General features: G+C 38.1%; 1 protein-coding gene across 1 annotated transcript in view; it reads left to right on the top strand.

The window, feature by feature from the left end:
- The window catches only part of LOC133617706 (signal-transducing adaptor protein 2-like), a 42085-nt gene that overhangs the window by 12360 nt on the left and 9843 nt on the right, over positions 1 to 19882 (top strand). The window contains exons 6-7 of the mRNA XM_061977869.1: positions 10553 to 10684; positions 15874 to 15943. Coding sequence (XP_061833853.1) covers positions 10553 to 10684; positions 15874 to 15943 — 202 coding nt within the window. The remainder of the gene's footprint in view (positions 1 to 10552; positions 10685 to 15873; positions 15944 to 19882) is intronic.

Here is a 19882-nt window from a genome sequence, read left to right as displayed (position 1 = left end):
ATTTTGACCAAAGAACCACCATTACATGTTATGTAGACCACAAGGAAGTGTTTTACATTTAGAAAAAGAAAAAAAAATATGAATCAATCAATCAATGTTTATTTATATAGCCCTAAATCACAAGTGTCTCAAAGGCAGGGCCGGCCCGTGGCATAGGCCGTATAGGCAAATGCTAAGGGCGCCGTCCATCAGGGGGCGCCATGCCAGTGCCACAAATGTTGGAGAAAAAAAAAAAAAAAAAAAAGTTGTTACTATTATTTCTAAATACAAAAAAATAATCTCACGTTAATTAAAATGCAAAGTAAAGCCTATTTAATAGAAATATTATTTGTTACAACATTACGCCCCCCCTCCTCCCCCCGCACGGTGCGCCCCCTCCCTTCCTGTATCATGACTCTTTTTGGACGTCACCACATCAAAAAAATCAACAAAAGATGTCAAAACGGCCAAAACTGTCAGGTGCCCAGGGAAGAAAAAAGAGAAAAGAAGAGGAGAAACGAGAAAAGACAGAGGTAGCAGGTAGGTAACGTTAGCCTACATGAAATTATTTGTCTGTTACAGAATGTGATAGTAACCTGGCTTTTTAGCATTAAGCTAATGTTACATGATTCGGCAATTGCTAATCAATAAATAGCTAGTTCTGTTTTAACGTCGGGTTAATATTGTGGAGGGGGCTAAATTGTTATGGAAAATAATAATGCAACGTTAGGTAATTACAGTACTCCCACCTTACATTCCTCAGGGACATTTGTATTAGATCTTTTAAGCAGGTGTTTTTTGTTTACATTATTGCCTTCTGGTTAGCTAATGTTTGCCCTGCAGGTAATAGTCACTTTTCCACCCCTTTATATATTAGGTATAGTTGTAAGTAAAAAAAAAAAAGGTCAAAGACAAAGCTATTCGGGTTCTTGTGAGTATATACACTTCACTGCCGATGTGGGGGGGCGCCACCTAAAATCTTGCCTAGGGCGCCAGATTGATTAGGGCCGGGCCTGCTCAAAGGGCTGCACAAGCCACAACGACATCCTCGGTACAGAGCCCACATAAAAGCAAGGAAAAACTCACCCCAGTGGGACGTCGATGTGAATGACTATGAGAAATCTTGGAGAGGACCGCATATGTGGGTAACCCCCCCCCCAGGGGAGACCGAATGCAATGGATGTCGAGTGGGTCTGACATAATATTGTGAGAGTCCAGACCATAGTAGATCCAACATAATAGTAAGAGTCCAGTCCATAGTGGGGTCAGCAGGAAACCATCCCGAGCGGAGACGGGTCAGCAGCGCAGAGATGTTCCCAATCGATGCACAGGCGAGCGGTCCACCCCGGGTCCCGACTCTGGACAGCCAGCACTTCATCCATGGCCACTGGACCTGTGTTTCTCCCCCTCCACAAAGGATAGGGGGGAGCAGAGGAGAAAGGAAAATAAACTGCAGATCAACTGGTCTAAAAAAGGGGGGGATATTTAAAGGCTAGAGTATACAAATGAGTTTTAAGATGGGACTTAAATGCTTCTACTGAGGTAGCATCTCTAACTGTTACCGGGAGGGCATTCCATAGTACTGGAGCCCGAATAGAAAACGCTCTATCGCTCGCAGACTTTTTTTGGGCTCTGGGAATCACTAATAAGCCAGAGTTCTTTGAACGCAGATTTCTTGCCGGGACATATGGCACAATACAATCGACAAGATAGGCTGGAGCTAGACCGTGTAGTATTTTATACGTAAGTAGTAAAACCTTTAAGTCACATCTTAAGTGCACAGGAAGCCAGTGCAGGTGAGCCAGTATAGGCGTAATATGATCAAACTTTCTTGTTCTTGTCAAAAGTCTAGCAACCGCATTTTGTACCAACTGTAATCTTTTAATGCTAGACATAGGGAGACCCGAAACTAATATGTTACAGTAATCGAGACGAGACGTAACGAACGCATGAATAATGATCTCAGCGTCGCTAGTGGACAAAATGGAACGAATTTTAGCGATATTACGGAGATGAAAGAAGGCCGTTTTAGTAACACTCTTAATGTGTGACTCAAAGGAGCGAGTTGGGTCGAAGATGATACCCAGATTCTTTACCGAGTCGCCTTGTGTAATTGTTTGGTTGTCAAATGTTAAGGTGGTGTTATTAAATAAATGTCGGTGTCTAGCAGGACCGATAATCAGCATTTCGGTTTTCTTGGCGTTGAGTTGCAGGAAGTTAGCGGACATCCATTGTTTAATTTCATTAAGACACGCCTCCGGCTGACTACAATCCGGCGTGTTGGTCAGCTTTAGGGGCATGGAGAGTTGGGTGTCATCAGCATAACAGTGAAAGCTAAAACCGTATTTGCGTATGATGTCGCCTAGCGGCAGCATGTGAATTTACTCCTTTAATGCCCCATATACTGTATATGAAAAAAGATCGAAATTAGACCATTCATCAGCAGTGCGCCTTATAATCCGGTGCGCTTTATGGCCATGAAAATATGGTATTTTCATGTTTAATGCGCTACAGCTGATATGCTAACCAATTTGAAGCTAGTCAAGGTACTTATTGGGCTAACACATGCACATTTTAATTTCTATTGTTTAGTTTATTATTGATACCAGACAGACAGAAGTCAAAATAGCAGACACATAATAGTAAAATATCAGACAATAGAGAATAAAGCAACATGAACTGTTTCAGCCTCACTCTTTGATTGGAGTCGCTCTGTGTGCAGCTGTGAAAGTTGACGAACCAATTCAACAAAACTAAACGAAAACTTCCTGACACTTACACAATAGAAATTGGCGCGTGACAATCGACTCTCGTCATTATCGAATCCTCAAACTACGGCCCGGATCCGGCCCGCCAGCATCCAAAATCCAGCCCGCAGGATGTCCGCAGTTTAAAAAAAAAAAAATATATATATATATATACTGTATATTTCTTCTTTTTTTTTTTAATTATTTTAATTTTTAACAATCTGTCCTTTGTAATCCGTTTTCTACCGCTTGTTTCTCTCGGTGTCTCCTGCTCAGGCAAATCATATTGTCTAAAAATGCATTTTCCCATCGATAACGTGACATCATCGCATTCGCTTCATAGTGTGTGTGTGTATATATATATATATATATATATATATATATATATATATATATATATATATATATATATATATATATATATACATATACATACATATACATATACAGGTAAAAGCCAGTAAATTAGAATATTTTGAAAAACTTGATTTATTTCAGTAATTGCATTCAAAAGGTGTAACTTGTACATTATATTTATTCATTGCACAAAGACTGATGCATTCAAATGTTTATTTCATTTAATTTTGATGATTTGAAGTGGCAACAAATGAAAATCCAAAATTCCGTGTGTCACAAAATTAGAATATTACTTAAGGCTAATACAAAAAAGGGATTTTTAGAAATGTTGGCCAACTGAAAAGTATGAAAATGAAAAATATGAGCATGTACAATACTCAATACTTGGTTGGAGCTCCTTTTGCCTCAATTACTGCGTTAATGCGGCGTGGCATGGAGTCGATGAGTTTCTGGCACTGCTCAGGTGTTATGAGAGCCCAGGTTGCTCTGATAGTGGCCTTCAACTCTTCTGCGTTTTTGGGTCTGGCATTCTGCATCTTCCTTTTCACAATACCCCACAGATTTTCTATGGGGCTAAGGTCAGGGGAGTTGGCGGGCCAATTTAGAACAGAAATACCATGGTCCGTAAACCAGGCACGGGTAGATTTTGCGCTGTGTGCAGGCGCCAAGTCCTGTTGGAACTTGAAATCTCCATCTCCATAGAGCAGGTCAGCAGCAGGAAGCATGAAGTGCTCTAAAACTTGCTGGTAGACGGCTGCGTTGACCCTGGATCTCAGGAAACAGAGTGGACCGACACCAGCAGATGACATGGCACCCCAAACCATCACTGATGGTGGAAACTTTACACTAGACTTCAGGCAACGTGGATCCTGTGCCTCTCCTGTCTTCCTCCAGACTCTGGGACCTCGATTTCCAAAGGAAATGCAAAATTTGCATGGTTGGGTGATGGTTTGGGGTGCCATGTCATCTGCTGGTGTCGGTCCACTCTGTTTACTGAGATCCAGGGTCAACGCAGCCGTCTACCAGCAGGTTTTAGAGCACTTCATGCTTCCTACTGCTGACCTGCTCTATGGAGATGGAGATTTCAAGTTCCAACAGGACTTGGCGCCTGCACACAGCGCAAAATCTACCCGTGCCTGGTTTACGGACCATGGTATTTCTGTTCTAAATTGGCCCGCCAACTCCCCTGACCTTAGCCCCATAGAAAATCTGTGGGGTATTGTGAAAAGGAAGATGCAGAATGCCAGACCCAAAAACGCAGAAGAGTTGAAGGCCACTATCAGAGCAACCTGGGCTCTCATAACACCTGAGCAGTGCCAGAAACTCATCGACTCCATGCCACGCCGCATTAACGCAGTAATTGAGGCAAAAGGAGCTCCAACCAAGTATTGAGTATTGTACATGCTCATATTTTTCATTTTCATACTTTTCAGTTGGCCAACATTTCTAAAAATCCCTTTTTTGTACTAGCCTTAAGTAATATTCTAATTTTGTGACACACGGAATTTTGGATTTTCATTTGTTGCCACTTCAAATCATCAAAATTAAATGAAATAAACATTTGAATGCATCAGTCTGTGTGCAATGAATAAATATAATGTACAAGTTACACCTTTTGAATGCAATTACTGAAATAAATCAAGTTTTTCAAAATATTCTAATTTACTGGCTTTTACCTGTATATACAGCCCGGCCCCCGGCCAAATTGTTTTAACCCAATGTGGCTCCCGAGTCAAAAAGTTTGGGGACCCCTGAATTAGTCTGTAACTCCCCCTTGCCTTTCACTTGCTGTAAATAAAGCAGTAACTTACTGGTCAAAAGTATTTTTGTATTCAAATAGGTGACCATGTAATGAAATATAGGCCGAAAGGATCCTCCATCAGGGGGTCCTTTGGTTGTTGGACACTCGTGCCCTGAAATGGTGAGGGAAACTCACACAAGGGCCACTCCAAAATGTGTCGTTTATACTTAGGAGAACCAACTTCTATGGTATCTCCTTTGAGCTGCTTCTCAGTCAAACACACCATCAGCAGCTTTTCCATATTCTCATGGATAAATGTCCGCCGTTTTGATATTATTTTAACATTCTTAGCTGGCACAAAAGCTGCCTCCTGATTTAGTATGGCGCGACTTGCATTTCTACGCTTATAATGACTTCTATCGGTCACAATATTGATTATTTCGTCAATTCAATGAATATTGTTTGCTTCTTTTTCTCGTTACCATATGTCTTTGGGGATATGTGACTACGTCTGAACACTCATAGTATGCACTGCACTTGAACGCCTCATCTTGTGAACAGGGGCACTTAAACGCGCGCTATTTACTGTTGCCTGTGTATACTGAAGTGTAATAATGTTTACTAATGTGCACTCTCATTGACGTCACTTCCTGTCAATGAGAGAGGACGCAAAAGAAAAAGGCTCCGCTTCTGCTACCGGAGTTTTTGTTAAATCTGAAGATTTTGACCACTGATTTGTGATCACAGCCACAGGAGAGTCACCTGGCATCTTCGATCTGATATTGGTCAGTTGAGAGGCACAGATACGCTGAAATAAGGCGAGTTGGAAGAGCCGTTAGCCTCAAGCCAACGGCGCCTTGCCGCAGTTCAAAGCGGTTGCCTGGCAACCAAAATCTACGGCGAGTTTACAGCTGTTTTAAAGTGATTCCGACGTCGCAGAGTGATATAAGTTGACAGGCTGACACCCAAAATTGATCTCTGAACGGCGCAAGGTACGAAATTGTTGAAAAAACAAGTGAAAAGTACCGCAAGTTGCTAAAGAAGTAACTGCCGCTAAGACATAAGAGGCACTGACGTCATCGACTGCCGCGATGCGAAAAGGTAAAGGAAAGACTGAACAAGATTTGAGGCTGGACACAGGACATGATGGGAATCAAGAAGAGATACTACAAAAACTATTCCATGAATTTAAAGAAGAAATGAAAGAAGAATGGAAGTACATGATGTAGGGTTGGAAAGAAGAAATGAAAGAAATGAAAGAAGAACACAGACGAGATGTGAAATGTCTGCAGCAAAATATAGAAAGTCTGCAATCTCACAAAACCATCAGAAATAATGAAGCCACTGAAATGGGCAAACAAATAAAGATCATTCAAGAAGACAACAACATGCTGAAGAATATCATAGATGAAATGGATCAGGATAAACGGATGAATGATATCATCGTGACAGGGCACCGAATTAAACCAAGATCCTATGCGAAAGCTGTGAATAATGAAGGTGAACCAGATGAAATGGATATGGTCTCAGCAGAACAGCAAGTGGTCAACTTTCTGCAATCAAAAGAAATTGAAATTGACATTAATACCATCGAAACATGCATCCCACTGAACGGAAGAAACAACAACGCCACTCCAGTCGTGCTCGTGAAACTTGTAAACAGAAAATCTAAAATGGCATTGCTGAGACAGGGAAAGAAGCTGAAGGGAACAAATGTGTACATGAATGAGCATCTCACAAAACGTAATGCTGGAATTGCCAAGAAAGCACGCGACTTGAGAAAGCAGGGAAAAATCCAGGGAACTTGGAGCGCCAACTGTAAAATCTACATCAAGCTGAATGGAGGTCCAGAAGCAAGAGTACTTGCTGTCCATGACATCAAGGACCTGGACAATTTTTTAAAGTTTACACAGCTTCCACAACAACGATGATAATGGACTCTGACAGAAAACAAGCACCTAAATTCAGCATCAACACTACTATGTTCCAAGGGTCGACTAAACAAGAGGACCTAGATTCAGGATTGCATCCACCTACACTTATAGAGATTATTGAAACAACATCAAAGATTGTTGAACAAGAAAACATGGAACTAAAAAATTTCTGCAACAAAGATCACAAAAACCAGGATTTGGAAAATGATATAGATCCAGATACAAATTTTTTCTCCCACTTCAGTAATAATTGTTTTTATTATACGGATGATCAATATAACAGCAACATTAAATGTGATAACAAATTGTCAATTATTAATTTTAATAGCAGAAGCTTGTATGCAAACTACAACAATATTAAGAACTTTTTGGAACACATCAACGAACCCTTCAAAGTGATTGCTGTCACGGAAACATGGATTGATGATACAAAAGGAATAGATTTTGATCTGGATGGATATGAACTAAACTACATCAACAGAAACAACAAAAATGGAGGAGGAGTAGCTGTGTACGTGATGAAGAACCTGAACTACAAAGTGGTAAAAAAACATGTCATTTGCTATAGATAATATCTTAGAATGTATAACAATTGAAATATGTCAGGAAAAAAGCAAAAACATATTCATCAGTTGTATATATAGATCACCTAAGTCAAGTATAGAAACATTTGAAGAATGGATCAAGGCTACTTACATGGACAATGGTCAAAGAATAATTTTCTTATGTGGGGACTTTAATATTGACTTATTGAACCCTAACAAGCAAAAGTCTATTTATGACTTCATTGATACAATGTACAGCATCAGTTTATATCCTAAAATCACAAAGCCAAGCAGAATTACAGGACACTGTGCCACGCTTATTGATAATATTTTTACCAATGATTTTGATAACACTACAAGTGGTCTACTTATAACCGATGTTAGTGATCATCTGCCAGTTTTTACAATATATGATGGAAACTACAAGAAGAACATGGAAGACAAAAGGACATTTCGAAGACTGTGCACAGAGAAGAGGATAATTGCTTTCAAAATTGAGCTACAAAAGCAAGATTGGGACAATGTGTACAATGAAAATGAGGTTGATGAAGCATATGAACATTTCTTAAACAAGTTCATAATACTTTATAACAAACATTGTCCATGGATACAACTCAGTAATAAGCAGAGAAAGAATAATCAACCATGGATGACAAAAGGATTAAAAAATGCTTGTAAGAAGAAGAATACACTATATAGGAAATTTATAGCACAAAGAACTACAGAGGCAGAAATTAAGTACAAAAAGTATAAAAACAAGTTAACATACATACTACGATTATGTAGAAAAGAATATTACAGTGAATTATTGGACAAGAACAAAACTAATATGAGAGCAACATGGGGCATCCTCAATAGCATTATTAAAAATGGCACTAAGAGGGACTACCCTCAATACTTCTTAGACGGAAATAAAAAAAATGACAACATAAAGGAAGTAGTTGAAAGCTTCAATAATTATTTTGTAAATATTGGACCAAAATTGGAAGAAAGGATTCCAGACCCAGTTTCAATTGAGGACTATAATGATACCATAGAGCGAAATCCCAACTCCATGTTCCTCAGTAATGTGACACAGGAGGAAATAGTTACAATCGTGAAAAAATGTAAATCCAAGACTTCAACTGATTGTAATGAAATTGATATGGAAACGATAAAAAAGGTTATTGAAGAGATCTCAGGACTATTAATGTATATTAGTAACCTATCATTTCAAACAGGTACATTTCCAAACAAAATGAAAATAGCTAAAGTTGCACCAATTTACAAGACTGGCGACAAACATCAATTTACAAACTATAGACCTGTTTCCTTACTTCCACAATTTTCTAAAATCATTGAAAAACTGTTCAATAACAGATTAGAGAGTTTCATAAATAAAAATAGAATACTCGAAGAAAATCAATATGGATACAGAGCTAATGTTTCAACTTCGTTGGCTTTAATTGAAATTACAGAAGAAATTACCAATGCTATAGATAATAAAAAATGTGCGGCAGCAGTTTTTATGGATCTAACTAAAGCATTTGACACAATTAATCACAATATTTTAATCAAAAAACTAGAACGATATGGCATCAGAGGGTTAGTCTTAAACTGGATAAGAAGTTATCTAATGAACAGGAAACAATACGTGAAGGTAGGCGAACACACCTCTACAACGCTAAATATATTCTGTGGTGTACCTCAGGGATCAATACTAGGACCTAAATTATTCAATCTATATATAAATGACATTTGTAAAGTTACAAAATATTTAAAGTTAGTATTATTTGCGGATGATACAACAGCGTTTTGTTCAGGAGAGAACACACAGAAGATACTACAAATAATAACAGAAGAAATTAACAAATTAAAAAGATGGTTTGACAAAAACAGACTATCGTTGAATCTCAGTAAAACTAAAATAATGCTATTTGGTAACAGTAGAAGAGAAAGTCAAACACAAATACAAATAGACGGAATAGAAATTGAAAGAGTAAATGAAACCAAATTTCTAGGTATAATGATTGATGATAAATCGAACTGGAAATCTCACGCAAAAAATATACAACATAAAGTAGCAAGAAACACGTCAATAATGAATAAAGCAAAACATGTTCTAGACAAAAAATCACTTCATATTCTCTACTGCTCACTAGTGTTACCATATCTGAGTTATTGTGCAGAAATATGGGGAAATAATTACAAAAGTACACTTCATTCATTAACGGTGTTACAAAAAAGATCAGTTAGAATAATACATAATGTTGGATATAGAGAACACACAAATCCTTTATTTATAGGGACGGCGTGGCGCAGTGGAAGAGTGGCCGTGCGCGACCCGAGGGTCTCTGGTTCAATCCCCACCTAGTACCAACCTCGTCATGTCCGTTGTGTCCTGAGCAAGACACTTAACCCTTGCTCCTGATGGGTGCTGGTAGCGCCTTGCATGGCAGCTCCCTCCATCAGTGTGTGAATGTGTGTGTGAATGGGTAAATGTGGAAGTAGTGTCAAAGCGCTTTGAGTACCTTGAAGGTAGAAAAGCGCTATACAAGTACAACCCATTTATCATTATTTATTTATCATTGAATCAAAGATTCTGAAATTCTACGACATAGTGAATTTGCAAACAGCTAAAATTATACACAAAGCAAACTATAACCTGCTACCCAAGAATATACAACAATTCTTCTCAAAAAAAGAGGAGAAATATAATCTTAGGGAGAAATGTAATTTAAAACATTTGTATGCACGTACAACACTTAAGACCTTCAGTATATCAGTATGTGGAATTAAATTATGGAATGGATTAAGCAAAGCAATCAAACAATGTACTAATATGATCCACTTCAAGAAACTCTTCAAACTTAAAGTGTTTACAAAGTACAAAGAAGAAGAACCATGATAAACATTCTGAATTTATTTAACTCATCCATTCTTTCATTCTTTCACTCACAAAATAATCTTACTTATCTCAACATATGAAATGTAACTTACTTCACCAATTATTATTTATTTACTTATTTTATTTTATTGTGATTACTTATGGAGTATATTGTGAATAAATTGAGAACAGGAAGTGAACAAAAGTTTTAGCAACTGTTATGTAAAAGAAAAGGGGTAGGATTAAATAAGCTCTGCTTCTTCTTACTCCTTTTCGAACATGTTGAAAAGAGAAACTGGAGATTGTGATGTATCATGTTGTATACTTGCATGTTCGAAATAAACTCAAACTCAAACTCAAACTGTTTAATGTCTGGCCCTCAGCTGTTTCCACCCAGTGTCTCGCTTGGAGGCGGAGCTTCTTCTGGAGCGAGAGGCCAGCAAAGGAAACCTGCTGTTATGGCCCAACAGGGACGGCCATGCCTTTGTTATTAGCACCAGAGAAAAACTTAAAAGGTAAATATTATCACATTTTGAACACAAACTGCCTGACTAACACGTCGGCACTGCAGTCAGGGCCTATGATTAAAAAATATAAAACCCTCCAAAATCCCAAAGAGTCCCTTTTTATTGATTTTAATTAGACAATTGCAAAAATGTAATTTAAATTTAAATACATTTTTAATACAGCAATTTACACCTGTGGTAACATAAATAACAAAACTGATAGAGGGGCATCGCGAGGCCTATTGTCACTATTGATAAGCCCCTCTGAAACCTTGTGACGCTCCTGATACTGTACATGCTTTGCATTGGACAGTGAACCATTTTTGGTAAATTTCTCAATCACTTAATCCAAAATTAAAGGACATTCAGTTTTACAGATCAAAACTACTGTTATACAAATGTTTATAATATAATCAATATAATTTAAAAACTGTAATTTACTTTTTATAACATCATCTGTTTTGTATTGTTTATTAGATTGCTGTAGTTTTTATTTTTATTCACTGAAATCATAATTATATATTTATAAATAAATTATAGGAAGAAATATTATATATACATATATATTCACGTTTATATATTATATATATTAACAATTTACAAAGTTCCAGTTAATCTACAGCAGGGGTCCACCAAACTTTTTGACTCAGGGGCCGCATTGGGTTGAAAAAATTTGGCCGGGGGCTGGGCTGTGTATATATATTAGGGCTGTGAATCTTTGGGTGTCCCACGATTCGATTCAATATCGATTCTTGGGGTCACAATTCGATTCAAAATCTTTTTTTTGTTTTTGTTTTTTCAATTCAACACGATTCTCGATTCAAAAACGATTTTTTCCCGATTCAAAGCGATTCTCTATTAATTCAATACATAGGATTTCAGCAGTATCTACTCCAGTCTGCTGACATGCAAGCAGATTAGTAGATTTTTGTAAAAAGCTTTTATAATTGTAAAGGACAATGTTTTATCAACTGATTGCAATAATGTAAATTTGTTTTAACTATTAAATGAACCAAAAATATGACTTATTTTATCTTTGTGAAAATATTGGACACAGTGTGTAAGCCACTGTGACACTATTGTTCTTTTTTTTATTTTTTTTTTATAAATGTCTAATGATAATGTCAATGAGGGATTTTTAATCACTGCTATGTTGAAATTGTAACTAATATTGATACTGTTGTTGATAATCCTTTTTTTTTCACTACTTTTGGTTTGTTCTGTGTCGTGTTTGTGTCTCCTCTCAATTGCTCTGTTTATTGCTGTTCTGAGTGTTGCTGGGTCGGGTTTGGTTTTGGAATTGGATTACATTGTTATGGTATTGCTGTGTATTGTTTTGTTGGATTGATTAATTAAAAAAAAAAAAATTAAATACCGGTAAATAAAATAAAAAAATAAAAATAAAAATCGATTTTTTAAAAATGAGAATCGATTCTGAATAGCACAATGTGAGAATAGCGATTTGAATCCGAATCAATTTTTTCCCCACATATATTATATTTAGGAACCCTAAAAAGCACTACAACTATACCAAAGTACACACATTTACTTTCAACTTAAATGTACAGTAGTTTTACACACATTTGATGCAGACATCTATTTCAATAATATTTTTAATTATTTTCTTAAATCCCCTATTGGGATTCATAATCTATATACATATACAGTGCATCCAGCAAGTATTCACAGCGCTTCAGTTTTTCCACATTTTATGTTACAGCCCTTGCTTATTTATTTTTGTCCTCAAAATTTTACACACAACAACCCATAATGACAATGTGAAAAGTTTTTTTTAAAAACATTTAGCAAATTTAATACGGATAAAAAACAAAAATCATATGTACATAAGTATTTGCATCATTTGCTCAAGACTTTATTGATGTACTTTTGGCAATTATTGCTTGTATTCCGACACGCGACTTCTTCCGGGAAGTGAAAACCAGTGGTGGTCAACCAAGCCAAGATGGCTGTTGTGTAGCAAGCAGTGCGCGAACTATCTGAGTACAAAAGGGGCCTAAATCTTCCTGCAAAAAGCAGATACGAGCAAAAAAATCAAACAGTACAATGGAATACATCCCTATACTTAATTTAAAAAAAATGTATATCAAGGCTTATGTGGCGACGTGGTCGCATGGTTATGCGCGGATCGTTCTCCCAAGATGCAACAGGAAACTCCGGAGGCAAAGTGAAGGATAGACAATGATTTATTCACATAAATCATGCAGGAAATGCAGATAAACAAAACAAGCGTGCCGATTGCACGTGAAGCAAAGCTAAGGAAAAGGCTAGCGCGAAAGCTTGGCATACAAACAGGCATAGGAATGAAATTATAGACGTTGTTAACTGTTGCATAGTGCAAACAAGGAAGCCAGACCGAGAGTGGCGAAAAACAAGAATGAGTAGCTCTCTGATTAGTGTCCGGCAGCAGGTGAGCGTCCCGGACACTAATCAGAGACCAAAACACAAGGGTGCTGAAATGAGAACTGAGGGAGTCAAAACATGATCCAGGCAACGGATCATGACAGATTTTACGTCGGTCGCGTTCTTAGACATACCTAACAATTGTGCTCCAGACGCCATTTTATACAACAAAACAGATGGAAATTTGGAAAAACATGGAGGTCTACAACTTCTTTGTATGTGACTGGGTCAAGGAAAATGGTATCAAGACTATCCCGGATAATTATGAATCGTTTTTGCCCGGGTAATGTTATATTTTATGATTTAATTTTGTGTCTATATAAGCCGTGTTTGTTGCTGTTGTTGTATGCGCTGTTTATGAGTAGCGTTTTTTCCCCCGTCTTTATCAAAATATAACTATAGATGTCAACATTATGTATGTGCTGAAAGCTTCATTTATAGGGGTGCATTAAAACACCTCCTCAAATACTGGCTTTTGAACTTTGCGCCTATAACAGTCCGGATGGTTCTTTTCCTCTTTGGCCCGGAGGACACGACGTCCACAGTTTCCAAAAACAATTTGAAATGTGGACTCGTCAGACCACAGAACACTTTTCCACTTTGCATCAGTCCATCTTAGATGAGCTTGGGCCCAGCGAAACCGGCGGAGTTTCTGGGTGTTGTTGATAAATGGCTTTGGCTTTGCATAGTAGAGTTTTAACTTGCACTTACTAATCTAGCGACAAACTGTAGTTACTGACAGTGGTTTTCTGAAGTGTTCCTGAGCCCATGTGGTGATATCTTTTACACACTGATGTCGCTTTTTGATGCAGTATCGCCTGAGAGGTCGAAGGTCACAGGCGTTCAATGTTACGTGCAGTGATTTCTCCAGATTCTCTGAACCTTTTGATGATAATACGGACCGTAGATGGTGAAATCCCTAAATTCCTTGCAATAGCTTGTTGAGAAATGTTGTTCTTAAACTGTTTGACAATTTGCTCACGCATTTGTTCAGTAAGTGCTGACCCTCGCCCCATCCTTGTTTGTGAATGACTGAGCATTTCATGGATGCTGCTTTTAGACTTAGACTTAGACTTCCTTTTTATTGTCATTCAAATTTGAACTTTACAGCACAGATAAGAACGAAATTTCATTATATAAGCTCATGGTAGTGCAGGATAAAAAAGCAATACGGTGCATATATAAATAAATATATATAAATAATATATAAATATATATATAAATAAATATATATAAATAGATTACTGTACAGATAAATATATTGCACTTTTTCACATGCGTCCACGTTTATGGATGTATGTTATATTGTCTTTTTTATTCCAGCGAGTTAATCCATTTTGGGGGGAGTTGAGGGGATAATTTAATTATGATGCGTTCAAGAGCCTTACGGCCTGAGGGAAGAAGCTGTTACAGAACCTGGAGGTTCTGCTTTGGAGGCTGCGGAACCTCTTTCTAGAGTCCAGCAGTGAAAACAGTCCTTGGTGGGGGTGGGAGGAGTCTTTGCAGATTTTCTGAGCCCTGGTCAGGCAGCGGCTTTTTGCGATCTCCTGGATAGGAGGAAGAGGAGTCCTGATGATCTTTTCCGCCGTCCTCACCACTCTCTGGAGAGACTTCCAGTCTGAGGCATTGCAGGCTCCAGTCCAGACAGAGATGCTGTTGGTCAGCAGGCTCTCTATAGTGCCTCTGTACCCAATCATGGCACCCACATGTTCCTAATTAGCCTGTTCACCTGTAGGATGTTCCAAATAAGTGTTTGATGAGCATTCCTCAACTTTGTCAGTCTTTTTTGCCACTTGTGCCATTTTTTTTAAACATTTTGCAGGCATCAAATTCCAAATGAGCTAATATTTGCAAAAAATAACGTTTACCAGTTCGAACGTTAAGTATCTTGTCTTTGCAGTCTATTCAATTGAATATAAGTTGAAAAGAATTTGCAAATCATTGTATTCTGTTTTTATTTACGATTTACACAACGTGCCAACTTCACTGGTTTTGGGTTTTGTATATCAAACAAACCTTTAACAAAGTGATCACTGCAAACTCCTGCATTCTTCGACTCTCCTCCCATGGTCTCGTCGTTGTTTCGTAAAATCTGGCTCTCTTTCGCTCTTTTTGATTACCTCTTGAGGAACTGTGAAGAAAGGTTTATCCTTTTAGCGATTTGAACGATTGGTGCAGCCGAAAAGAACACACGCATAGGGCATTTTTTCTTCGAGAAAGGCTAAATGGCGCCTAGTACCCATTGAAAATGGAGCTAGCTTGGCCGCCACGCAAATTTGATGAGTGGAACATGAGCCGGACGTGACGTCAGTAACATCCAAGCAGTTGAAGCCTCAAGTCTTTTTTAAGACATCCTGGATGAAAACCAACGCTTCCCATTCCACCTGTGCTACAAAGAGGAATGGGTGAAACTGCCCAAAAATAGGTGTGCCAAGCTTGTGGCATTAAAAAGACTTGAGGGTGTAATTGCTGCCAAACGTGCATCAACAAAATGTTTAGCAAAGGCTGCGAATATTTATGAACCTGCGATTGTTTTAGTTGTATTGAAGTTGCAAATTTTGTTTTTTTAAATGTTCACATTGTCATTATGGGATACTGTGTGAAGAAATGTTTAAGACAAAAATGGCTGTAACATAACAAAATGTGGACGAAGTAAAGTGCTGTGAATACTTTCTGGATGCACCATATATAAAAAAGACATGCACACATGAAATTTCCACATGTATCGTTACATTTGTCCTTGTGTGTTTTTTAATATGTTGTCTTTCTATTTCCAGCCCCATATACAAACATTATAGCCTGAGCCGCAAACACGACGGCAGTTTCACCATCGATTTGAAAGATCCCGTGAGTTAGCTCTTGTTGTGTTTATGAAAATGTGAAACCTTGAGTGAGTCTAATTGTTGGGTGTTGGACATCAGAGAAGAAAGGTGAATGGCATTCTTGTGACGATGCCAATCTTTTAATTACTTAAAATCGTCACCAACAGTTGAGTTTAACTTTCTTTTGATTTAAAGCACATTTTCACATACAAAATAATGTGGCGAAAACCAATGTATTCCAATACTAGCCATTATAAACCCTTTATCAACTGTCTGGTTTCAGTAACGTGTCTATTCTGGGGTTTATTTTCATTTATTTATTTTTTTGTCCTGTCCAGCTACTCAGGTAAATCATAATGTTGATGTAGATGCTCATATCGGCTGTACAAATTTACTTTACAAAAGAGAAGTGTGGGATACTTCTCTTGTTGCCTTATTTGTATTTAACTTTATTACAAACCCCGTTTCCATATGAGTTGGGAAATTGTGTTAGATGTAAATATAAACGGAATACAATGATTTGCAAATCATTTTCAACCCATATTCAGTTGAATATGCTACAAAGACAACATATTTGATGTTCAAACTGATAAACATTTTTTTTGTGCAAACAATCATTAACTTTAGAATTTGATGCCAGCAACACGTGACAAAGAAGTTGGGAAAGGTGGCAATAAATACTAATAAAGTTGAGGAGTGCTCATCAAACACTTATTTGGAACATCCCAGAGGTGTGCAGGCAAATTGGGAACAAGTGGGTGCCATGATTGGGTATAAAAGTAGATTCCATGAAATGCTCAGTCCTTCACAAACAAGGATGGGGCGAGGGTCACCACTTTGTCAACAAATGCGTGAGCAAATTGTTAAACAGTTTAAGAAAAACTTTTCTCAACCAGCTATTGCAAGGAATTTAGGGATTTCACCATCTACGGTCCGTAATATCATCAAAGGGTTCAGAGAATCTGGAGAAATCACTCCACGTAAGCAACTAAGCCCGTGACCTTCGATCCCTCAGGCTGTACTGCATCAACAAGCGACATCAGTGTGTAAAGGATATCACCACATGGGCTCAGGAACACTTCAGAAACCCACTGTCAGTAACTACAGTTGGTCGCTACATCTGTAAGTGCAAGTTAAAACTCTCCTATGAAAGGCGAAAACCATTTATCAACAACACTCAGAAACGCCGTCAGCTTCGCTGGGCCTGAGCTCATCTAAGATGGACTGATACAAAGTGGAAGTGTTCTGTGGTCTGACGAGTCCACATTTCAAATTGTTTTTGGAAACTGTGGATGTCGTGTCCTCCGGACCAAAGAGGAAAAGAACCATCCGGATTGTTATAGGCGCAAAGTTGAAAAGCCAGCATCTGTGATGGTATGGGGGTGTATTAGTGCCCAAGACATGGGTAACTTACACATCTGTGAAGGCGCCATTAATGCTGAAAGGTACAAACAAGTTTTGGAGCAACATATGTTGCCATCCAAGCAACGTTACCATGGACGCCCCTGCTTATTTCAGCAAGACAATGCCAAGCCACGTGTTACATCAACGTGGCTTCATAGTAAAAGAGTGCGGGTACTAGACTGTCCTGCCTGTAGTCCAGACCTGTCTCCCATTGAAAATGTGTGTCGCATTATGAAGCCTAAAATACCACAACAGAGACCCCGACTGTTGAACAACTTAAGCTGTACATCAAGCAAAAATGGGAAAGAATTCCACCTGAGAAGCTTAAAAAATGTGTCTCCTCAGTTCCCAAATGTTTACTGAGTGTTGTTAAAAGGAAAGGCCATGTAACACAATGGTGAACATGCCCTTTCCCAACTACTTTGGCACGTGTTGCAGCCATGAAATTCTAAGTTAATTATTATTTGCAAAAAAAAAAAAAAAAAGTTTATGAGTTTGAACATCAAATATCTTGTCTTTATAGTGCATTCAATTGAATCTGGGTTGAAAATGATTTGCAAATCATTGTATTCCGTTTATATTTACATCTAACATAATTTCCCAACTCATATGGAAACGGGGTTTGTAAATGGGTTTATATTATTATTTCGTGCAGGGATAGAAAGAGAAATTGTGGGGACAAGAGGTGGATAAGACGGAGGCGACAACAACAGCAAACAAAACAATAACAACAGAACAACATCAGCAAATAGGATATGTACAAATATGATGTAAAAGAGATAGCAAAGAAGAAGTTAGTGAAATAAATAATACAGAAATGACAATGAACATTATTACACTACAAATGGAGCAATACAAATACCAATAGAAATAGCACTATTGATAATGAGTAATAACAATAATTACCTCTATTATCAACAATAAAAATGTTGAAATGCAACAATACATATATGTAATGATAACTTGAAATACAAAAGAAAGCAGATAAATGGAGGGGAAGAAAGAGAAGCCAAATATATTAACCTTGTAGATTGTTATAGTAACATTAGGTTAAACATTGTCAGGGTGCCATGTGTTACCCGGTTTCCCGTAGGGCAACAACGTTAATATATGTTTGATGAAACGTGATTATATACATGAGTGTATGTCTGTACAGTACTTGTATTTGTACAGTTTTTGTATATGTATGTTTGTACAGTGATTTCTGGGTTTATAAATTAGAATATGCAGGTTCTCTCTGGGAAATTAAGGTTCTAGTTGCAGCAACATCATATGCAGTATATGAGACAGTAATAGCAATACTAGGAAGATCCCCCCAAAAAAACAATAATCAAAGAGGACAGTAAGAAAAAAAACAGCTATGAAAATGCAATTTATAAAAAGGAAGTCAGAATATGTTAACTACTGTATATAAGGCAGGTTGTGTTGGAGGTGCAAGGACATTGGGCATTTGGACGTGTGCATTTTGGATTGTAATAAGGTGTGTCCATTACACAAAGGAAGTCAACACATTTGTTGTGATATGTAGAGTAGATAGGATTACCGTATTTTCCGCACTATAAGGCGCACCGGATTATTAGCCGCACCTTCAATGAATTACATATTTCATAACTTTGTCCACCAATAAGCCGCCCCGGATTATAAGCCGCGCCTACGCTGCGCTAAAGGGAATGTCAAAAAAACAGTCAGATAGTTCAGTCAAACTTTAATTATATATTGAAAACCAGCGTTCTAACAACTCTGTCCCAAAATGTACGCAAATGTGCAATCACAAACATAGTAAAATTCAAAATGGTGTAGAGCAATAGCAACATAATGTTGCTCGAACGTTAATGTCACAACACACAAAATAAACATAGCGCTCACCTTCTGAAGTTATTCTTCATTCGTAAATCCTTCGAATTCTTCGTCTTCGGTGTCCGAATTGAAAAGTTGCGCAAGCGTGGGATCCAAAATGGCCGGTTCCGTCTCGTCGAAGTCATCGGAGTCAGTGTCGCTGTTGTTGTCTAGTAGTTCTGTGAATCCTGCCTTCCGGAAAGCTCGGACCACAGTTGTGACCGAAATATCTGCCCAGGCATTTACGATCCACTGGCAAATGTTGGCGTATGTCGTCCGGCGCTGTCTGCCCGTCTTAGTGAAGGTGTGTTCGCCTTCGGAGCTGTGTGAAAAAAGCCACCCGGCCTCTTCGCGTAAACTTCCCTTAACCACTCGCTCATCTTTTCTTCATCCATCCATCCCTTCGAGTTAGCTTTTATGATGACGCCGGCTGGAAAGGTCTCTTTTGGCAAGGTCTTCCTTTTGAATATCACCATGGGTGGAAGTTAGCATGGCAAGCTAGAACCACAGTGAAGGATGACTTCTCATTCCCTGTGGTGCGAATATTCACCGTACGTGCTCCCGTTCCACAGTGCGGTTCACAGGAATATCAGTTGCTGTGAAATACGGTAGTAATCCGTGTGCGGATGGAGAGATTGCGTCTTTTTATGAACCGGATCCTTGTCGCTTAGTAGGAGCCATTTTGTGGTCTTTACAGATGTAAACAGGAAATTAAACGTACGGT

The sequence above is a fragment of the Nerophis lumbriciformis genome, linkage group LG18 (assembly GCF_033978685.3).
Source record: "Nerophis lumbriciformis linkage group LG18, RoL_Nlum_v2.1, whole genome shotgun sequence".
In the NCBI taxonomy this organism is placed as follows: domain Eukaryota; kingdom Metazoa; phylum Chordata; class Actinopteri; order Syngnathiformes; family Syngnathidae; genus Nerophis; species Nerophis lumbriciformis.
The sequence above is the reverse complement of the archived record's forward strand: the minus strand, read 5'-3'. Positions and strand labels throughout refer to the sequence as shown.